General features: G+C 43.4%; 1 protein-coding gene across 2 annotated transcripts in view; it reads left to right on the forward strand.

The window, feature by feature from the left end:
* The window catches only part of LOC138735916 (WD repeat-containing protein 70), a 95,432-nt gene that overhangs the window by 27,047 nt on the left and 48,699 nt on the right, over positions 1-19,686 (forward strand). For both annotated transcript variants that reach the window (XM_069884584.1, XM_069884592.1), the window contains exons 6-9: positions 4,568-4,627; positions 8,506-8,639; positions 16,886-17,039; positions 18,313-18,389. In XM_069884584.1, coding sequence (XP_069740685.1) covers positions 4,568-4,627; positions 8,506-8,639; positions 16,886-17,039; positions 18,313-18,389 — 425 coding nt within the window. The remainder of the gene's footprint in view (positions 1-4,567; positions 4,628-8,505; positions 8,640-16,885; positions 17,040-18,312; positions 18,390-19,686) is intronic.

Raw genomic sequence — 19,686 nt, forward strand, 5'->3', positions numbered from 1 at the left:
CTTCTTCATCTTGGTTACATAACTTATTATTTGCCCTCTGATGAACGCTTTCATTGCGTCCCATAGTATAAACTTATCTTTCACTGATTCCGTATTTATTTCAAAGTACATTTTAATTTGTCTTTCAATGAATTCTCTAAAATCCTGCCTTTTAAGTAGCATGGAGTTTAATCTCCATCTCTACATTCTTGGAGGGATGTCCTCTAACTCTATTGTCAATATCAGGGGTGAGTGGTCCGATAATAGTCTAGCTTTATATTCTGTTTTCTTAACTCTGTCTTGCATGCGAGCTGATAACAGGAATAGGTCTATTCTTGAGTATGTTTTATGTCTACCCGAATAATATGAATATTCCTTTTCCTTTGGGTTTTGTTTCCTCCATATATCCAAAAGTTTCATTTCTTGCATCGATTTAATTATAAATTTGGTTACTTTGTTCTTTCTGTTAATTTTTTCCCCAGTTTTATCTATGTTTGAATCCAAATTAAGGTTGAAATCCCCTCCTATTAGTATGTTCCCTTGCGTGTCTGCTATCTTCAAAAAAATATCTTGCATAAATTTTTGATCTTCTTCATTAGGTGAATATACATTGAGTAAATTCCAAAACTCCGAATATATCTGACATTTTATCATTACATATCTTCCTGCTGGATCTATTATTTCCTCTTCTATTTTGATTGGTACATTTTTACTGATTAATATAGCTACTCCTCTAGCTTTTGAATTATATGACGCTGCTGTTACATGTCCTATCCAATCTCTCTTTAATTTCTTGTGCTCCACTTCAGTTAAGCGTGTTTCTTGTACGAATGCTATATCAATGTTTTTTTTTCAGTAAATTTGGCAGTTTCTTCCTTTTGATTTGGTTATGTATTCCATTAATATTTAAAGTCATATAGTTCAACATAGCCATTTCATACTTTGTTTATCTTTCTTTTCCGTTTCCTCATCATCACCTTTCCTTCTTATCTATTTCTGCTTTCTTTTTTTGAACACTTTATAAGACAACATTTCTAAAACATAAAACATTTCCCTTATTCTCCTATCTAAAATTCCTTTAACCCCACTATCCCCTCCCCTTCCTGAGTTGCCCTTTGTCCCTTGCCGGGCAACCACTCTCCCCTCTCCATTTGGATTTGCGAATTCACTCGCAAGCGTCAACTGATTTTGCAGTGACCATAACTCTTCCCCACCCAGCCCCCTCCCCAGAAATGATTTTAATTTTCATATACAACAATGGTCACTCTCTTAATTCCCCCCATACTTTCTTTCTTCCCTTTCTTTCCCTTCTTAGTTCTTACCTATATTCTATTTTTTTTAATATATATACATACACACATACATATAGTTTGTGGTCATTTTTGTTCTCGTTACATATCTTCCTCTCTCTGTCTGTTTTGTATTTGTTCTGCAAATTTTCTTGCTTCCTCTGGATCCAAGAATAGTCTGTTTTGCTGCCCTGGAATAACTATTTTAAGTACCGCTGGGTACTTTAACATAAATTTATATCCTTTTTTCCATAGGGTCATTTTTGCTGTATTAAACTCCTTCCTCTTCTTCAGGAGTTCAAAACTTATATCTGGATAGAAAAAAATTTTTTGACCTTTGTATTCCAGTGGTTTTTTGTCTTCTCTTATTTTCCTCATTGCTTTCTCCAATATATTTTCTCTTGTTGTGTATCTTAAGAATTTTACTAGAATGGATCTTGGTTTTTGTTGTGGTTGTGGTTTAGGGGCTAATGTTCTATGTGCCCTTTCTATTTCCATTTCTTCCTGTAATTCTGGTCTTCCTAGGACCCTGGGGATCCATTCTTTTATAAATTCTCTCATATTTTTGCCTTCTTCAACTTCCTTAAGGCCCACTATCTTTATATTGTTTCTTCTATTATAATTTTCCATTCTATCTATCTTCTGAGCTGACAGCTCTTGTGTCTCTTTAACTTTTTTATTAGATTCTTCTAATTTCCACAATCTTCTAATATTAAAGGAGGAATAACGATTTTTAATGAATCCAGTCTGGTCTTCAGAGATAATATATGGTAATATCTTCTCTAGCCTTGTCGCTAGAATTTTAGAGAAGATCTTAGAATCAACATTCAACAAAGAAATAGGTCTATAAGAAGAACATTCGGTCGGGTCTTTATTTTTTTTCAAGATTAGAGAAATCGTAGCTCTGTAAAATGATTGTGGTAGTTTACCCAATGTGATAGATTCATCAAACATCTTAATCAGCCAGGGAGAGAGAGTAGAAGAAAAAGCTTTATAAAATTCCACAGAATATCCATCAGGACCTGGTGCTTTCCCCGAGTTCAGTGAGAAAATAGTATTATTGATCTCCGAATCTGTAATGGGTTTACTTAATTCTAAGTTATCTTGAGGTAATACTTTTGGGATTTCAATGTCAATTGGAAATAGCTTCCCTTACACATATGTTTTGGTCCTGTCCCTCTTTACAGAATTATTGGAAGGAAATTTTTTCCATTATATCTACTGTTTTGAATATTGATTTACAACCACATCCCATTACTGCAATTTTTGGATTACCTATGATAGATTTGACTTATTTATCTCTTCCTGCGGATCGTATGATTGCTTTTATTACACTAATGGCTAGAAGATCTATACTATTGAATTGGAAAGAGGTTAATCCTCCCACTGTTTTCCAATGGTTTACCCAAACTATACTATGTTTAAATTTAGAGAAAATTAGAAACTCTGTCTATGAATCCCCTTCTAAGTTTGAGTTAACCTGGCGACCATTTATTCAATATTTTCATTTGTGGTGAGTTGATCTGGTTCTGTTTTCTTTCTATGATTATGTATGATAATTGGGCTGTAAGATGAGATCGGAGTGATCGGCGTGGTTTAGCTATATCTGTAGGTTTTTTTAAAAGTTTTTCTTTAAGTTTTTTTAAATTCAGATTTGTTTTTTCTTCTTTTTTGGGGTTTTTTTTTCTCTTTTTTCATATATTGTTATTAATTATATCTTTTTTTTTAGAGATAGTTCACACCCTAAACTGATCAAAAATTTTTTTTTATGATATATTTTTATTCTGTAATATTATTGTTTAATATCTCTGTATTAATTCATTACTTACTATGTATTTTTTATATCTCTTTGAACTGTATGTGTTTTTAAATTATAATAATAATAAAAAGATTGAAAAAGAAAGAAAGATTCTTCTAATTTCCTTTTTAAGTCCTCTACTTCCATTTCTACGGCTGTTTCTCGTTCTTCCACCTTGTCCACTCTTTTTCCTATATCTGACATGACCATCTCTAATCTATTCACTTTTTCTTCTGTACTTTTTATTCTTCTTTTTATTTCACTGAATTCTTGTGACTGCCATTCTTTTACTGTTTCCATATATTCTTTAAAAAAAAATATATCCATGTACTTGCCCTTCCCTTCATTTTCCATTTCTCTGTGTTCTTCCTCTTCTTCTTCTGAGTCCACTCCAGGATCTGTGTCCTTTACATCTGTCTCTTCTGGTTTTCTTGTTGGTTTGTTTGTTTTATTTTGTTGGGTATTTTTGGTCTTCTTATTTTTACTAGAAGTGTCTTGCTGCTGGTCTTCTTCCTCTGGGTTGGTCATCTGTTGGTTCTTTGATTTCTTTTTACTCTCTTCTTTCTTGCTCTCGTTATATTCTGTGTTTTCCTCTTGCTGTTGTGTTGTAGCTGTCAATTTCAGCTGTGGAGATCTACTCCTCAGCTGGTCCCCCCTCCCGTCAGTGTTATTTTTATCTTGCGCATCGCGCATGCGCAACTCCTCGCGCATGTGCGGTTGCGCACTTTTGTTTGGCTCCGTGAGCCATTTTTGTAGTCCCGAGTTCGGGGCTTCCACTGACCTTAGGGAGCGGGCATCTCTCTCCACGGCGGGCCTCCTCGTAAGGTAAGGCCTTCACCTTCTTTCGACGTCTTTTCTTCTTCTCTTCTTCCCGTTGCTTTTGGCTTTTCTTTCTTCGCTGCCATTTTCTCCACACCTTTATTTTCACTTTATTTTGGTTTTTGTGTTTGTGCCTTTGTTTTTTCACTGTCTTTTTTTTACTTTTCTGGAGAGGGCTGGAGTTCCCCGACCGGCCACTACTCCATCACGTGACTCCTCCGTCTTGTTGTCTTTTCACTTCACATAATATAAATATGTTTCACGTAGTAGACAGGAGAGAAGTACGAAAGAAGCCCAAACCTTTCTGCTTCACAGAGAAGGGGGCCTTTAAACTATGAACAGTCCTTAGCAGCCATGGCAAAAAAAAAGGTTGGGAATGGCTGGTCTACAGGACCAGGTACCAGGAATGAGGTGTCAGAATTCGTGCAGAAGGAGAGTTTAAGCGTTTAAGAGACTTCTGAACAGACACACGAAAATGCAGGGAAGAGATGGATTTGTATCGGATGAAATCAACAGAGATTTTGTTCAATCACGGTATCATGTTCTGTGTGGACATTGTGCCTGAAGGCCTGGTCCTGCACTAGATATATTTTCTGTGTCCTAGATATTATAAAACAAAGAAATGAAAAGAAAAATTGTGTTTGCACCTCAAAGAATAATTAATTTCTTGTTTGTTTTACAGAATCCAGTGAAGCGGATCCCAGACTCTCATGAAATCACACTGATCCACAGCAGGAAGACGGTGAGAGACGGTTTGTCCAGCACAATGTCCCAAACTTGGGAAGATAGAAATGATCTGGATGATAATGTGGGAAATTGGATCAGCAAGTTTGCAGATGAAACTACGATTGGAGATGTTGTGAACAGTGAAGAAGGTTTTCAAAGTTTGCAGATGGATCTGGACCAGTTGGAAAAATGGGCTGGAAAATGGCCGATGGAATTTAATGCAGACAAGTGTGAGGTGTTGCATTTTGGAAGGACCAACCAAGAAAGGACGTACACGGTGAATGGGCGGGCACTGAGGAGTGGGGTAGAACAGAGGGATCTGGGAATACGGGTATATATTTCCCTGAAAGTGACATCACAGGTGGACAGGGTTGTAAAGAGAGTTTTTGGCATATTGGCCTTCATAAATCAAAGTACTGAGTACAGGAGTTGGGATGTTATGGTAAAGTTGTACAAGACATTGGTGAGGCCAAATTTTGAATATTGTATATAGTTGTGGTCACCGTACTACAGGAAAGATATCAGTAAGATAGAGAGAGTGCAGAGAAGATTTACTGGGGTGTTGCCCAAACTTCAAGAACTGAGTTACAGGGAAAGGTTCAACAGGTTAGGACTTTATTCCCTGGGGCATAGATGAATGAGGGGAGATTTGATCGAGGTATTTAAAATTATGAAGGGGACAGACAGAGTAAATGTAGGTCAGATTTTTTCCATTGAGGAAGGGTTAGATACAAACCAGAGGACATGGGTTAAGGGGAAAGGTTTTGGGCGGAACTTCTTCACACAGAGAGTGGTGGGAGTGTGAATCGAGCTTCCAGCTGAGGTGATGAATGTGGGCTCAACTTGAACATTTAAGAAGAATTTGGACAGGTACATGATGGGAGAGCTATGGAGGGCTATGGACTGGGTGCAGGTCGGTGGGATGACGCAAAACAAGGGTTGGTACAGATTAGAAGGGCTGAATGGCTTGTTTCTGTGCTGTAATGTTCTTTGGAAGGATGTCATGAAGTGACAGAAAATATTCACGATGATGTTGCCAGGATTTCGAAGGCTTGCATTCCAATTAGAGAATGGATTGGCAGGGACTGTTTTACAGTGTGTTGGAGGATGAGGGACATCCTCTGTGAGTCCTGCAGCCACGGGCCCAGCGTCCACACCAATTGTTGCCCACCCAAGCTTGTCCATTGCCTGTGTTTGGCCGCAACCTCTGTTTTGTTTGTGTTTCAATGTTAAATGTCCTCGAAGCTTCGCTGTGCACCTGCCTCGACAACTTCCTCTGTCAACTCACTCAACGTGCCTGCCACCCTTTGCTTCTCAGGACAAGGAGTCACAGCGTTAATCTGCACCAGGCTCTGCCTTAGTTTCACATACCAAAGTGCAACGCATAAGGTTTGTCAGTTAAATTCCATTCGTCCAGCAGCCCAACCAATATGGATCCTGTGGTAAACTTGCATATCATCTCTCACTATCCACGCCAAACAATTCAAATGTGAGCTGCAGATTTATTCATCGAATGAACTAATTTATACAGATAAAAAATAGTGGACACCGAGAGGACCCCTGTGTCACACCACTGAACAAAACAGTGGATGAAGTGAAGATCCTTGTTTTACACCACTAGACTAAACAGGGCACAGTGATGACTTCTGTGTCACACCACTGGATGAACCTGGACACCATGAGGATCCCTGTATCACACCACTGGACTACAGTGGTCACTGTGAGGATCCCTGTGTCACACCACTGGATGAAACAGTGGACACGGTGAGGATCCCTGTGTCACACCACTGGATGAAAGAGTGGACACAGTGAGGATCCCTGTGTCACACCACTGGATGAAACAGTGGACACGGTGAGGATCCCTGTGTCACACCACTGGATGAAACAGTGGACACGGTGAGGATCCCTGTGTCACACCACTGGATGAAAGAGTGGACACGGTGAGAATCCCTGTGTCACACCACTGGATGAAAGAGTGGACACGGTGAGGATCCCTGTGTCACACCACTGGATGAAAGAGTGGGCACGGTGAGGATCCTTGTGTCACACCACTGGATGAAACAGTGGACACGGTGAGGATCCTTGTGTCACACCACTGGATGAAAGAGTGGACACGGTGAGGATCCCTGTATCACACTACTGGATGGAGGCCTCTGTAATGGAAAGAAAACATGAACATTAGCTTTTTGTTATTTTCATGGTCAGTAGTATGAGGTTTTCACAAGCACGAAATACGCTCCCTTGTGATACTGTAGCGGCTCACCGGAGCCTTAATCGAACCGGCTCGGGAGGTTCTGAGTGATGTTGTGACGGCGCAATGTGATGACATCATTTGGAATGCAGGGGTTTTTAAAAGCTGCCCGTGACTGAGTAAACGAATTTTACTGAACTTCGACTCAACCACACCTGATCATTTTCTCGTTCTTCGTTTTGCAACTGCAACACAGTTGCTACATTACAAGTTAAAGCTAAACAACTTGCAGCTCTTGCAAATCTAATGGATTTCAGAGTTAAACACAACATCACATACAACCTTGAGATTCGGTTTCCCTGCGGGCACGGCAGAATCACCACTAATTAGTCGTGGAAAAAATAAACTGTACACAGCATAAAACATGTAAACAAAGAACTGTGAACTGATAACAAATGTAAACAAACTGTGCAATACAGGGAGAATTTAAAAAATCAATAAAGTGAACAGTACAAGTCCTTAAATGAGTCCCTGGTTGAGTTTGTGGTTGAGGAGTCTGATGGTGGAGGGGGAACAGCTGTTCCTGAACCTGGTGGGGTGAGTCTTGTGGCACCGACCCCTCTTTCCTGATGGCAGCAGCGAGAACAGTGTGTGCTGGGTGATGTGGGTTCTTGATGATTGCTGCTGCTCTCCGATGTCAGTGTTCGCTGTAGATGTACTCAATGGTGGGGAGGGTCCTGGGTTGTATCCACTACCTTTTGGAGGGTTAACTCACCTCTCATCCTTCGTCGCTCCAAAGAGAAAAGCCCTTGCTCTGTCACCCTTGCTTCGTGAAGCATGTTCAATTCTGCTTCTCCATTTCTATCTCCTTTCACATAGACATAATAAATTCTAACCTCTTCCCTTATCACATCGAATTAACGCCTTTTCCTTGTCTGGATCCCTCCCCCAACCCAGCCCTGTCTGAATTCTGAGACTTTCTGAGATTTCCTTTCTCTGGCTCACTCCTTGCATTGAAAGGGCCCGTGGCTGCAGGACTCACAGAGGATGTCCCTCATCCTCCAACACACTGTAAAACAGTCCCTGCCAATCCATTCTCTAATTGGAATGCAAGCCTTCGAAATCCTGGCAACATCATCGTGAATATTTTCTGCAAGCTCTCTCACTTCATGACATCCTTGAGGAAGGGCTCAGGCCCAAAACGTCAGTGATAGATCTTTGTCTCCTATGGATGCTAAGAAGGCCAGCTGAGTTCCTCCTGCATTTCAGTTTTCAGTGTTTTTACGACAATCATAGCATCTGCAGCTGATCGTGTTTCACTCCCTTCCTGTTTCTGACAATGACTCAGTGGACAATCCCTCCATTTTGCCTCCCATTTTCCATTCAGGCGGTATGGTTGGCATAACGGTCAGCACAATGCCTTTACAGCGCCAGGGACTGGGGTTGTCTGTAAGGAGTTTGTACATTTTCTTCATGTCTGTAGGTTTTCCCCAGGGGTTCGGTTTCCTCCCACCGTTCAAAACGTACCGAGGTGTAGGGTAATTGGGCAGCAGAAACTCGTGGGCTGAAAGGGCCTGTTACCATGTTCTATATTTAAACATTTACAATCCAGAGAACCAACTGGTGGGTCAGTGGTTAAAAATTGGATGGACTAAAGTGTCTACGTGCTGACCTTGCCTCTGTCTGATGTTTCCTGCTTTCAGGTGTCTGCTCTCGGCCTGGACCCATCAGGGGCACGACTCGTCACAGGAGGCTACGACTATGAGGTGAAACTCTGGGATTTTGCAGGGATGGATGCTTCACTGCAGGCCTTCAGGTCACTACAACCCTGCGAATGGTGAGTGATGCGGCTTCCTTTTCTGCCTCAACATCATCAGTCCAAGCCTCCGCCAAGGCACACTCATGACACTCACCCCCCCCCCCCCCACCCTCCGCCCATCGCTTCTCAACCCCTCAGCACAAGCTCCAAAACAACAGCTCAAACCACACCTGCACTGGAGCACCTCACCGTGTTCCAACAGTGAGTGTCAGATGATGGGACTGTGTCGGGATATTCTGGGAATGAGGGAGGATGGTCCTGACGTGGATTTCAGCAGGTTTTTGACAACAGTCCAGCATGGAATCACTGATAATTCCCACCACAGGACAGATTTTTCTGCTCACCAAGTGTCTATCTGAATGCAAGGTCCAGCAAGCAGTGAAAAAGATAAATTGTGAATGTGGGCTCATTTTTAAGATCGTGGAATTTGGACAGTACATAGATGGGAGAGGTATGGAGGGCTATGGGCTGGATGCAGGTCAGTAGAACCAGGGCAGAATCATAGTTCGGCACAGACCAAAAGGGCCTGTTTCTGTGCTGTAATGTGTCTATGGTTCTGTGGTATGTTGGTGTAATTGCAAGAGAACTCGAGTACGAGAGTAAGTATTCTCTGGAATTGTGAAGCTTGGCGGTGAACAATACTTGGAGGATGTATTAAGCTGATCCTGTTCGTGTTCAGAAGAAGAAGATTTGGAAAAGAAAATTGTGTCGAGAGTTAGTGACATGTTTTGTGAGGCAATAAAACCTCAGGACCAGAATTAGGCCATTCAGCCCATTTGCTGCTATTCTATCATGACTGATTTTCTATCCATTCTAACACATTCTCCTGCCTTCGCCTCAGAACCCTTAATTCCTCTTTCTTAAATATCCCTGATGATAGCAGTTGATTCAGCAATCGAGTTCAACAGTTGAAAACAGAGGAGCAATGAAGGGCAATTGTGACCCAAACATCTCGATAAAAGTGAGGGACTGTGTAGTGGAGCGGTTGCCATCAGAATGGGCTGAGTCAGAGCAGAAAGACTTTGGTGAATAAGAGTTGAAGGAAGACAGGGCCACCCTATTCAAAGAACAAAAAAGATTCAGCACATAGGAACAGGTAAGGGCAGGTTTGTTATAAATATATATTTTGTTCCTCTAGTCATAAACAGTGGGAATGGCAGCCAGGGCAGGGGAAGGCTCCTCTTGCAAATTGTGGGTCATTATGGAAGCCGGCAGTATCCCTGTTGGGGGGAACAATCTACCAGGGACAAGCCATGGAGATCAGATCTCTGACAAGGAGTCTGAAAGGAAGAGAGGCGAGCTGTAGTGATAGGAGATTCCATAGTTAGGGAGGCAGAAAAGAGCTTCTATGGATGAGACTGAATATCGCAGATGGTGCGTAGCCTCTCTGGTGCCAGGGTCTGGGATATCTCAGATCGAGTTCACGGCATTCTCAGGAGGTGGGCAGCCAGATGTTGTGGTCCATGTAGGGACCAATGACGTGGGTAGGAAGGGTGAAGAGGTCCTGCAAGGAGGGTTCAGGGAATTTGGCGCTAGGTTGAAGGACAGGACTTCCAGGGTGGTGATCTCAGGATTTGTGCACGTGCCAGTGAGGGGAGGATGATGCAGCTCAACACCTGGCTAAAGTCCTGGTGCAGGAGGGAGGGCTTCAGGTTTCTGGATCATTGGGCTCTTCCAGGGAAGGTGGGACCTGTTCCAACAGGACGGTTTACACCTGAACTGGAGGGGACTAATATCCTTGTGGGAAGGTATGTTAGTGCTGCTCTAGTGGGTTTAAAGTAGATTTGTCAGGGGATGGGAACCAGAGGGCCAGAGCACATAGAGGAGTGGAGGAGGGAAAAGATGATGTGAAAATTGCAGGCACTGTTAGAGTCAACGGGTTGTATGTGATGGAAATGTTCTCAGGAGCATCTATTTCAATGCAAGGAGTGCTGTAGGAAAGGCAGACGAGCTTAGAGCATGGATTTATGACATTGTGGCCATTAGTGAAACGTGGTTGCAGGAGGGACAAAGATGCGATAGAATGGGGGCGGGGGAATGAAAGGGGGAGAATAGCATTGCTCATCAGGGAAAGTTTCAAGTTAATTATGGAAAAGGATCAGTATGGTCTTCGGGTTGAAATTCTAAATTGGAGAAAGGATCTAGAATGTGTGGATTGGGATAAGTTGTTTTCGGGCAAGGATGTGCGAGGTAAGTGGAGGACCTTCAAAGGTGAAATTTTGAGATTACAGAGTTTGTATGTCCCGTCAGGATTAAAGGTGAAGTTAGCAGGCAGAGGGAACCTTGGTTTTTGAGGGATATTGGGGATCTGGTTCAGAAGAAGAGAGAGGGGTATAACAGGTATTGGCAACACAGAGCAAATGAGGTACTTGAGTATAAAAATACAAGTAAAACTTCAATGAAGAAACCAAGAAGGGTAAAAGAAGACGTGAGGTTGCTTTGACTGAAAATGTGAAGGAAAATCCTAAGGGTTTCTACACGTATATTAAGAGCAAAAGGATAGTAAGGGACAAAATGGGACCCCTTGAAGATCAGAGTGGTCGACTTTGTCTGGAGCCAAAAGAGATGGGAGAGATCTTAAATTTTTTTTTCATCAGTGTTCACTCAGGAAACGGGAACAGGGTTGTGGGAAGTAAAGAAAACAAGCAGTGAGGTCATGGAACCCATACAGATTAAGGAGGAGGAAGTGCTTGCTGCCTTATAGCAAATAAGGGTGGATAAATCCCCAGGGCCTGACAAGATATTCCTTCAGACCTTGAGGGAGGCTCATGTAGAAATTGCAGGGGCCCTGACAGAAATATTCAAAATGTCCTTTGCCACGCAGACTGGAGGTGTGGTAACCTTAGTCAACACTTTACTGTAAAACTCAAACAAGACTATGAACAATGGGAGCTTCGTGTAATGGTGTCTGTTATCAGCAGGCTCCATTTTTTTAACTGCCGCCCCTCGCGGAGACTCATGCATGTGCAGAGGTGCTGTGGCGAGTACGGTGGCTGCAACGCCATTACAGCAGGTGCAGAGCAGCCAATGGGAGTGGTTGTCGACACCAGGGGGGAGGTGTCAGACAATTAGAGGGGAGCTCACGTTGTTCCGTTGTCAAAAGTAACCCTGAAAATTATAGCCCAGTGAGCATGACATCAGTAGTTGGTAAATTATTGGAAGGTTTTCTAAGAGATCAGATGTACAAGTATTTGAATATTCAAAAATTAATTGGAAATAGTGAACATGACTGTGTGTGATAGGTCGTGTTTAACAAATCTTTGAGAGTTTTTGAGGAAGTTACCAGCAAAGTTGACAAAGGAAAGGCTCTGAATGTTGTCTACATGGACTTTAGTGAAGTCTTGAACAAGGTTCCACGTGGGAGGTTAGTCAGCTTGGTATTCATGGTGAGGTACTAAACTGGACTGGGCATGAGCTTTATAGGAGGGGCCAGAGAATGGTGGTAGATGATTGCCCCTCTGACTGGAGGCCTGTGACAAGTGGTGTGGCACAAGGATTGGTGCTGGGATCACTGTTGTTTGTCATCTAGAGCACTGATCTGGATGATAATGTGTTCAATTAGATCAGCAAGTTTGCAGTTGACCCTAAGATTGAAGACGTTGAGAACAGCGAAGAAGGTTTTCAAAGGTTGCAGAGGGATTTGGACCAGATAGAAAAATGGGCTGGAAAATGGCAGATGGAATTTAATGCAGACAAGTGTGAGGTGTTGCATTTTGGAAGGACAAAACAAGAAAGGACATACACGGTGAATGGTCAGGCACTAAGGAGTGGGGTTGAACAAAGGGATCTGGGAATATGGATACATAATTCCCTGAAAGTGGCGTCACAGGTGGACAGGGTTGTAAAGAGAGCTTTTGGTATATTGGCCTTCATAAATCAAAGTATTAGGTCCAGGAGTTGGGATGTTACGGTAAAGTTGTATAAGACATTGGTGAGGCCAAATTTGGAGGATTGTGTGCAGTTTTGGTCACCAAACTACAGGAAAGATCTCAATAAGATAGAAAGAGGGCAGAGAAGATTTACTAGGATGTTGCCTGGACTTCAGGAATTGAGTTACAGGGAAAGGTTAGGACTTTATTCCCTGAAGCGTAGAAGAATGAGGGGAGATTTGATTGAGGTATTTAAACTTATAGACAGAGTAAATGTAGATCGGCTTTTTCCACTGAGATACAAACCAGGCGACATGGGTTGAGGGTGAAAGGGGAAATGTTTAGGGGGAATATGAGGGGGAACTTCTTCACACAGAGAGTGGTGGGGATATGGATCGAACTGCCAGCTGAAGTGGTGAATATGGGCTCAATTTCAACATTTAAGAAAAAATTAGACGTACATAGATGGGAGGAGGATGGAGGGCTATGGACTGGGTGCAGGTCAGAGGGAACTAGGCAAAATAATATTTTTGCACAAACTAGAAGTGCCAAAGGACCTGTTTTCTGTTCTGTATTGTCTATGGGTCCATGATATGTTTCAATGAGATCCCAGCTCATTCTAAATTCCAGTCCGTGAAGTCTCAGAGCCATCGCATGCTCCTCGTGTGGTAACGTTTTCAACCCAGGGTTCATTCAAGTGATCCTCATCTGTGTCCTTTCAAATGCCACACATCCTTCCATTTATAAGGAGTTCCAAACTGTTTTAAACTGCTGTAAATGTTGTCTCCCAATGCCTTATGAAGCTTCAGTGTTACCTCTCTGCTTTTTCATTCTATCCCTCAAAAGTTGATGCCAGCCTTACCACCAACTCTGCAAGATAACCTGTGGGTAATCCTGCAACATGACACCCAATTTCCTCTGCACCTCTGATTTCTGAACTGGTGGCTCATTTACAAAAGTCTTTTTCCACCCAAGAGCATGATCATAAACTTCTCTGCACTGCATTCAATCTGCCCTGCCCAGTCTTCCAAACTTCTTCTGCTGACTCAGTGCTTCCTGAATTTAACCTTCTCGTCGTTCTATCTTTCACAAATCTGGCTACAAAACGATCAAGTTTCTCATTCCAAACATTGACCTGTAATGTGAACAGAAGAAGTAAAAGCACCAAAATGCGGAGGAGCTCAGCAGGCCATGCAGTGTTCACAGGTGGTCAAGGGCTGAGAACAGAAGCGGTCCCAGCACTGAATCCTGTCAACTACTCTGGAATCCAGTGATTCGTGAAATATCAGTACCAAAGCCTCCACAATCTCCTCGGCTGCCTCTTTAAGAACCATGTGGTCTTGTCCATCCAGTCCACCCTCAGACGTTTTAACTTTGATAGAAGTATTTAAGATTATGAAAGGGATAGACAAAATGGATGTGGATAGACTATTTCCGTTAAGAGGAGGAAAGTTTAAAACAAGAGGACATGAGTTAAGAATTAAGGGGCAGAGGTTTAGAGGTAACATGAGGGGGAACTTCTTTACTCAGAGAGTGGTAGCCGTGTGGAATGATCTTCCGGGAGAAATAGTGGCGGCGGAGTCAATTGTTTTATTTAAGAAAAGGTTGGACAGGTCTATGGATGAGAAGAAGATGGAGGGTTATGGGCATTGTGCAGGGAGGTGGGACTAGAAAGGGGTGTTTGGTTCGGTGCGGACTAGAAGGGCCTAATGGCCTGTTTCCGTGCTGTAATTGTTATGTTATGTTAACTTCCCCAGCACCTTCTCGATAATAGCACCCATTTCTTCCCCTTGACACTATTCAATATGTGGCATCTTCCGCAGTGTAAACTGACCAAAATGCTTCATGAGTTCATCCACCATCTCCACCTCCCCATTGCACTCTCCCCAGCACTGTTTTACAGCAGTCCAGTGTCTACCTTGCCTCTCTCTTACTCTTTATATTTTTGAAAAACTTTTCACATCCTCTTGCATGTGACTGGACAAGGGTGAGAGGACAAGGGTCTGCTTAATGTTAGCCAATGTAAGGTCATGGACTTTGGAAGGAAACGTTGAGAATAGGTCTTTTGTTTAAATGGTAAAAAAAAACTGCCGCCAGCTACTGTGCAGAGAGACTTTGGAGTGCTTGTGAGTGAATCACAAAATGTGAAGTACACGTGCATAAGGCAAATGGAACGTTGGCCTACATTGTTGGAGGGATTGAATTCAAGAGAAAGGAGAGGGGATTTTCCAAAGGCATTCGACAAGGTCCCCCATGAGAGACTTATTTAGAAAGTCATGAATCATGGGATCAGTGGAACCTTGGCTGTGTTGATTAATAAACTGGCTTGCCTGTAGAAAGCAGAGAGTAGTAGTGGAAGGAAAGGATTCTGCCTGGAGGTTGGTGACTAGTGGAGGGGTCACAGGGATCTGTTCTGGGACCCCTGCTCTTTGTGATTTTTATAAATGGCCTGGATGAAGAGGTGGAAAAAATGGGTCAGTAAGTATGCGGATGATACGAAGGTTGGTGGAGTTGTGGATGGAGCTGAAGGTTACAAGAGGATCTAGACATGATGCAGTATTGGAGTATAGGAATAGGGAAGCCCTCCTGCAGTTGTACAGGGCCCTGGTGAGACCTCACCTGGAGTATTGCATCCAGTTCTGGTCCCTATATTTAAGAAAGGACATACTTGCTATAGAGGGAGTGCAGCAAGGTTAATTCCCAGGATGGCAGGATTATCATATGTGGATAGGTTAGAAAGACTTGGGTTATTTGCAGTGGAGTTCTGAAGGATGAGGGGAGGCATGATTGAGGTATTTAGGATTATCAAAGGGCTTGACAGGGTGAAATCAGAGCACATGTTCCCAATGATGGGTGAGACTAGGACTAGAGGGCATATTTTAAGAATACAGGGAAGGCCATTTAAGACAGAAATGAGGAGAATTTTTTTTTACCCAGAGAGTTGTGGGTCTGTGGAATGCTTTGCCACAGAAGGTAGTGGGGGTGGATTCGCTGGATAGATTTGAGAGAGAGTTGGATAAGGCTCTTGTAGGCAGGGGAGTTAAGAGTTATGGGGATAAGGCTGGGATTGGTTATTGAAAGTGAAAGATCAGCCATGATCCGATAAATGGTGCTGGCTCAGAGGGCCAATTGGCCTACTCCAGTACCTATTGTATATTGTTTATTGTCTAATTGGGTGGAAAAGTGGCAGATGGAATTTAATCTGGATAAGTGTGAGGTGATGCATTTTGGAAGGACAAACCAGAAGGCTGAGTACAGGGTCAATGGTTGATTACTTATGAGTGTGGGTGAACAGAAGGTCCTTGGGGTCCAAATCTGTACATCCTTTAAGGTTGCCACACAGTTTATAGGATGGTTAAGAAGGTGTATGGGATGTTGGGCCTCAAAGTAGTCTTGAGTTTAAGTGTCAAAAGGACATGTTACAACTCTACAAATCTCTGGTGAGACCACACTTTGAGTGTTGTGTTCAGTTCTGGTCACCTCATTACAGGAAGGATGTGGAAGCTATGGAGAGGGGGCAGAGGAGATTTACCAGGATGTTGCCTGGATTGGAAAGTAAGTCTTATGAGGCAAGGTTAGAAGAATTGGGACTTTTCTCTTTGGAGTGCAGAAGGATGAGAGGAGACTTGATAGAGGTCTACAAGATTATGAGAGGCATAGATAGGGTGGATGGCCAGCGCCTGTTTCCCAGGACAGGAATAGCAAACTCCAGGGGACATGTGTACAAAGTGAAGGGAGGGAAGTTTAGGGGAGACATCAGGGGTAAGTTTTTTAAACAGAGAGTTGTGGGGGCCTGGAATGCATTGCCTGGGATGATGGTGGAGGCTGGAACATTAGGGGTATTTAAGAGACTCTTGGACAGGCACATGGATGGAATAAAAATAGAGGGTTACAGAGTAGGGAGGGTTTATTACCTTTGAGACACTACCTGAGGTACAGGAGCATAAAACCAGATTTCCGGGCTGGGAAGTAGCTTCCTCCCGCAAGCGGTGAGACTGTGAACAACCTGTGAATTATTTTGTTTTGGATATTGGGGTATCGGGTGTGCTGTGTGTCTGTGTGTGTGCGCTCTGGTCTGGAGATGTGCTCTCTCCTCGAGATGTATGTACAATCAAATGACAATAAACTTGACCTTGAACTGAAGTTTATTTGTCACAAAGTGCAGTGAGAAGAATTCTTCTTTGCATTATTTTCGATGCATCTATTTTGAATCATAGGGGGTGATGGGGAAAAGGTGGGCCAGTGTGGCTGAGTCCAAGGCCAAATGGGCTTCGATCTTGTTGGACGATGAAGCAGCCAAGCACAGCCCAGGTGTCCAATTCTTTGTCCCATTTCTCATGCTCTTGTGTATGTCTCCTTCACCACCCTTACTTTGACTGTGCCTTGATGTTTCAGTCACCAGATCAAGTCTTTGCAGTACAGTGCGACAGGAGACGTGATTCTATGTGTGGCTGGCAGTGCCCAGGCCAAAGTGCTGGATCGTGATGGCTTCCAGGTGATGGAGTGTGTGAAGGGAGACCAGTACATTGTCGATCAAGCCAAGACCAAGGTACTATTGCAGCCTGTGCTGGCACTGTAATTCCACATGGTCAGTCATGTGAAACAGAACCTGGTCACGCTGCATCCCCTCAGGCAATATGTTCCTGAATCCAAACATTCCCCAGTCAAAATAATTCCACCTGAGTTCCCACGAAACTTCTTGTACCTTTCCGGAAGTGTGTGGTGATGATTTTGACGGTCATTGGCATCTGCGTCGCTGCAGTGAGGTTCCTGTTTGCTACAGGAACGCAGTTTCACGAACAACCAATTCAGGGGGAACTTCTTCACACTTCTTCGTGTGGAATGAGCTGCCCACTGAAGTGGTGAATGTGGACTCAATTTGAACATTGAAGAAGAATTTAGACAGGGACATGGATGGGGAAGGGACGGAGAGCTATGGGCTGGGTGCAGGTTAGTGGGACCAGGCAGAATAATAGCTTGACATCGAGTTTGATCTTGGACCCACAGTGTTTCAGGGAAGCAGTCAGCCAATCTGTGGTTGGGGTCTCATTGATGTCAAGGAGGCCACATTGACTGCACTGAATGCAGCCGATGAGGCTGGACAAGCAAACGCCGATATAGCAACCACTTCACCGAGTGCCTACACTCTGTGAGTCCAAACTGGAACTCCTGGTTGCCAACCATTTTAATTTCCTTCAGCAGTCACATACAGACAGGTCTGTCCTGGCCCTTGTACATGGTTAGGGTGAGACTGAACATAAAGTGGATGAACAACACATCACATCCTTCCTGGACTCTCAATTACACTGATTTTTCCAATTTAGGTAGGTCCCCATCTCATGTTCACTGCTCTTCTCACTTTTTTCCTCAACCTTTCAGACATCAGCCTTCCCCACTGTAGACTCTTAAGTTTTCTGACCCTAAGAGTTTAATTTAGACGTACAGCACAGTAACAGGCCGTTTTGGCCCATGAGCCCGCGCCACCCAATTTATGCCCAATTGACCTACAACCCCCAGTACATTTCAGATGGTGGGAGGAAATCGGAGCCCCCGGGGAAAACTCACGCAGGCACGGGGAGAACATACCAACTCCACATAGACAGCACGGGATTCAAACCCAGGACCCGATCACGGGCGCTGTAACAACGTTGCGCTAACCACTGTGCTAACTGTGTCGCCCTCCGAATCTCTCCATGGATGCTGCATGACCTGCTGAGTTCCTCCAGCAGCTCGTTTTTTCATCAGGATCCAGCGCCTGCAGATGTTGTGTTTCACTTTACCTCAGTTGGACACTGAATATCTGATTGCATCTTGTCTTGCAGGGACATACAGCCATGCTCAACAGTGGTGTCTGGCATCCAAAGATCAAGGAGGAGTTTGTCACCTGTTCAAATGATGGGTAGGAATATCCTGGACATGGAAACACTTTGCATGCACAGCTCCAGACCCCAGACCCAGAGCCTGGCAGTGGCTCTGGGGACTTGAGCATCCTGCTCTCATGCAGTCCTTTTCACATTCCCATGACAGACAGCATTGATGCTCTTTACCTCAGTCTTGTTTGCCTACCAATATATTCCAGGGACTGATTAGAGATAGTCAACATGGTCGTGTTTAAATAATAACATAACAATTACAGCACGGAAACAGGCCATTAGGCCCTTCTAGTACGCACCGAACCAAACACCCCTTTCTAGTCCCACCTCCCTGCACAATGCCCATAACCCTCCATCTTCTTCTCATCCATATACCTGTCCAACCTTTTCTTAAATAATACAATTGACTCCGCCTCCACTATTTCTCCCGGAAGCTCATTCCACACGGCTACCACTCTCTGAGTAAAGAAGTTCCCCCTCATGTTACCTCTAAACCTCTGCCCCTTAATTCTTAACTCATGTCCTCTTGTTTTAATCTTTCCTCCTCTTAACGGAAATAGTCTATCCACATCCACTCTGTCTATCCCTTTCATAATCTTAAATACCTCTATCAAATCCCCTCTCAACCTTCTACGCTCCAAAGAATAAAGACCTAATCAGTCCAATCTCTCCCTATACTCCAGATACTTAAACCCAGGCAACATTCTGGTAAACCTTCTCTGCACTCTCTCCACTCTGTTTATATCCTTCCTATAATTAGGCGACCAGAACTGCACACAGAACTCCAAATTAGGCCGCACCAACGTCTTATACAATCTCAACATCTGCTCCCAACTCCTATATTCCATGCAATGATTGATAAAGGCCAGCATACTAAAAGCCTTCTTCACCACCCTATTCATGTGAGTTTCTACCTTCAGGGAACGATGTACCGTTACTCCTAAATCTTTCTGCTCTTCTGTATTCCTCAATGCTCTCCCATTTACCACGTATGTCCTGTTCTGATTCTTCTTACCAAAATGAAGCACCTCACACTTATCAGCATTAAATTCCATCTGCCATTTTTCAGCCCACTTTTCTAAGCAGCCTAAATCCCTCTGCAATCCTTGAAAACCTTCTTCATTATCCACTATTCCACCTATCTTAGTATCGTCTGCATATTTACTAATCCAATTCACCACCCCATCATCTAGATCATTAATGTATATAACGAACAACAATGGGCCCAATACAGATCCTTGAGGCACACCACTGGTCACCGGCCTCCAACCTGACAGACAATTATCCACTACCACTCTCTGGCCTCTCCCTTTCAGCCAATGT

The sequence above is a fragment of the Narcine bancroftii genome, chromosome 1 (assembly GCF_036971445.1).
Source record: "Narcine bancroftii isolate sNarBan1 chromosome 1, sNarBan1.hap1, whole genome shotgun sequence".
Taxonomy (NCBI): domain Eukaryota; kingdom Metazoa; phylum Chordata; class Chondrichthyes; order Torpediniformes; family Narcinidae; genus Narcine; species Narcine bancroftii.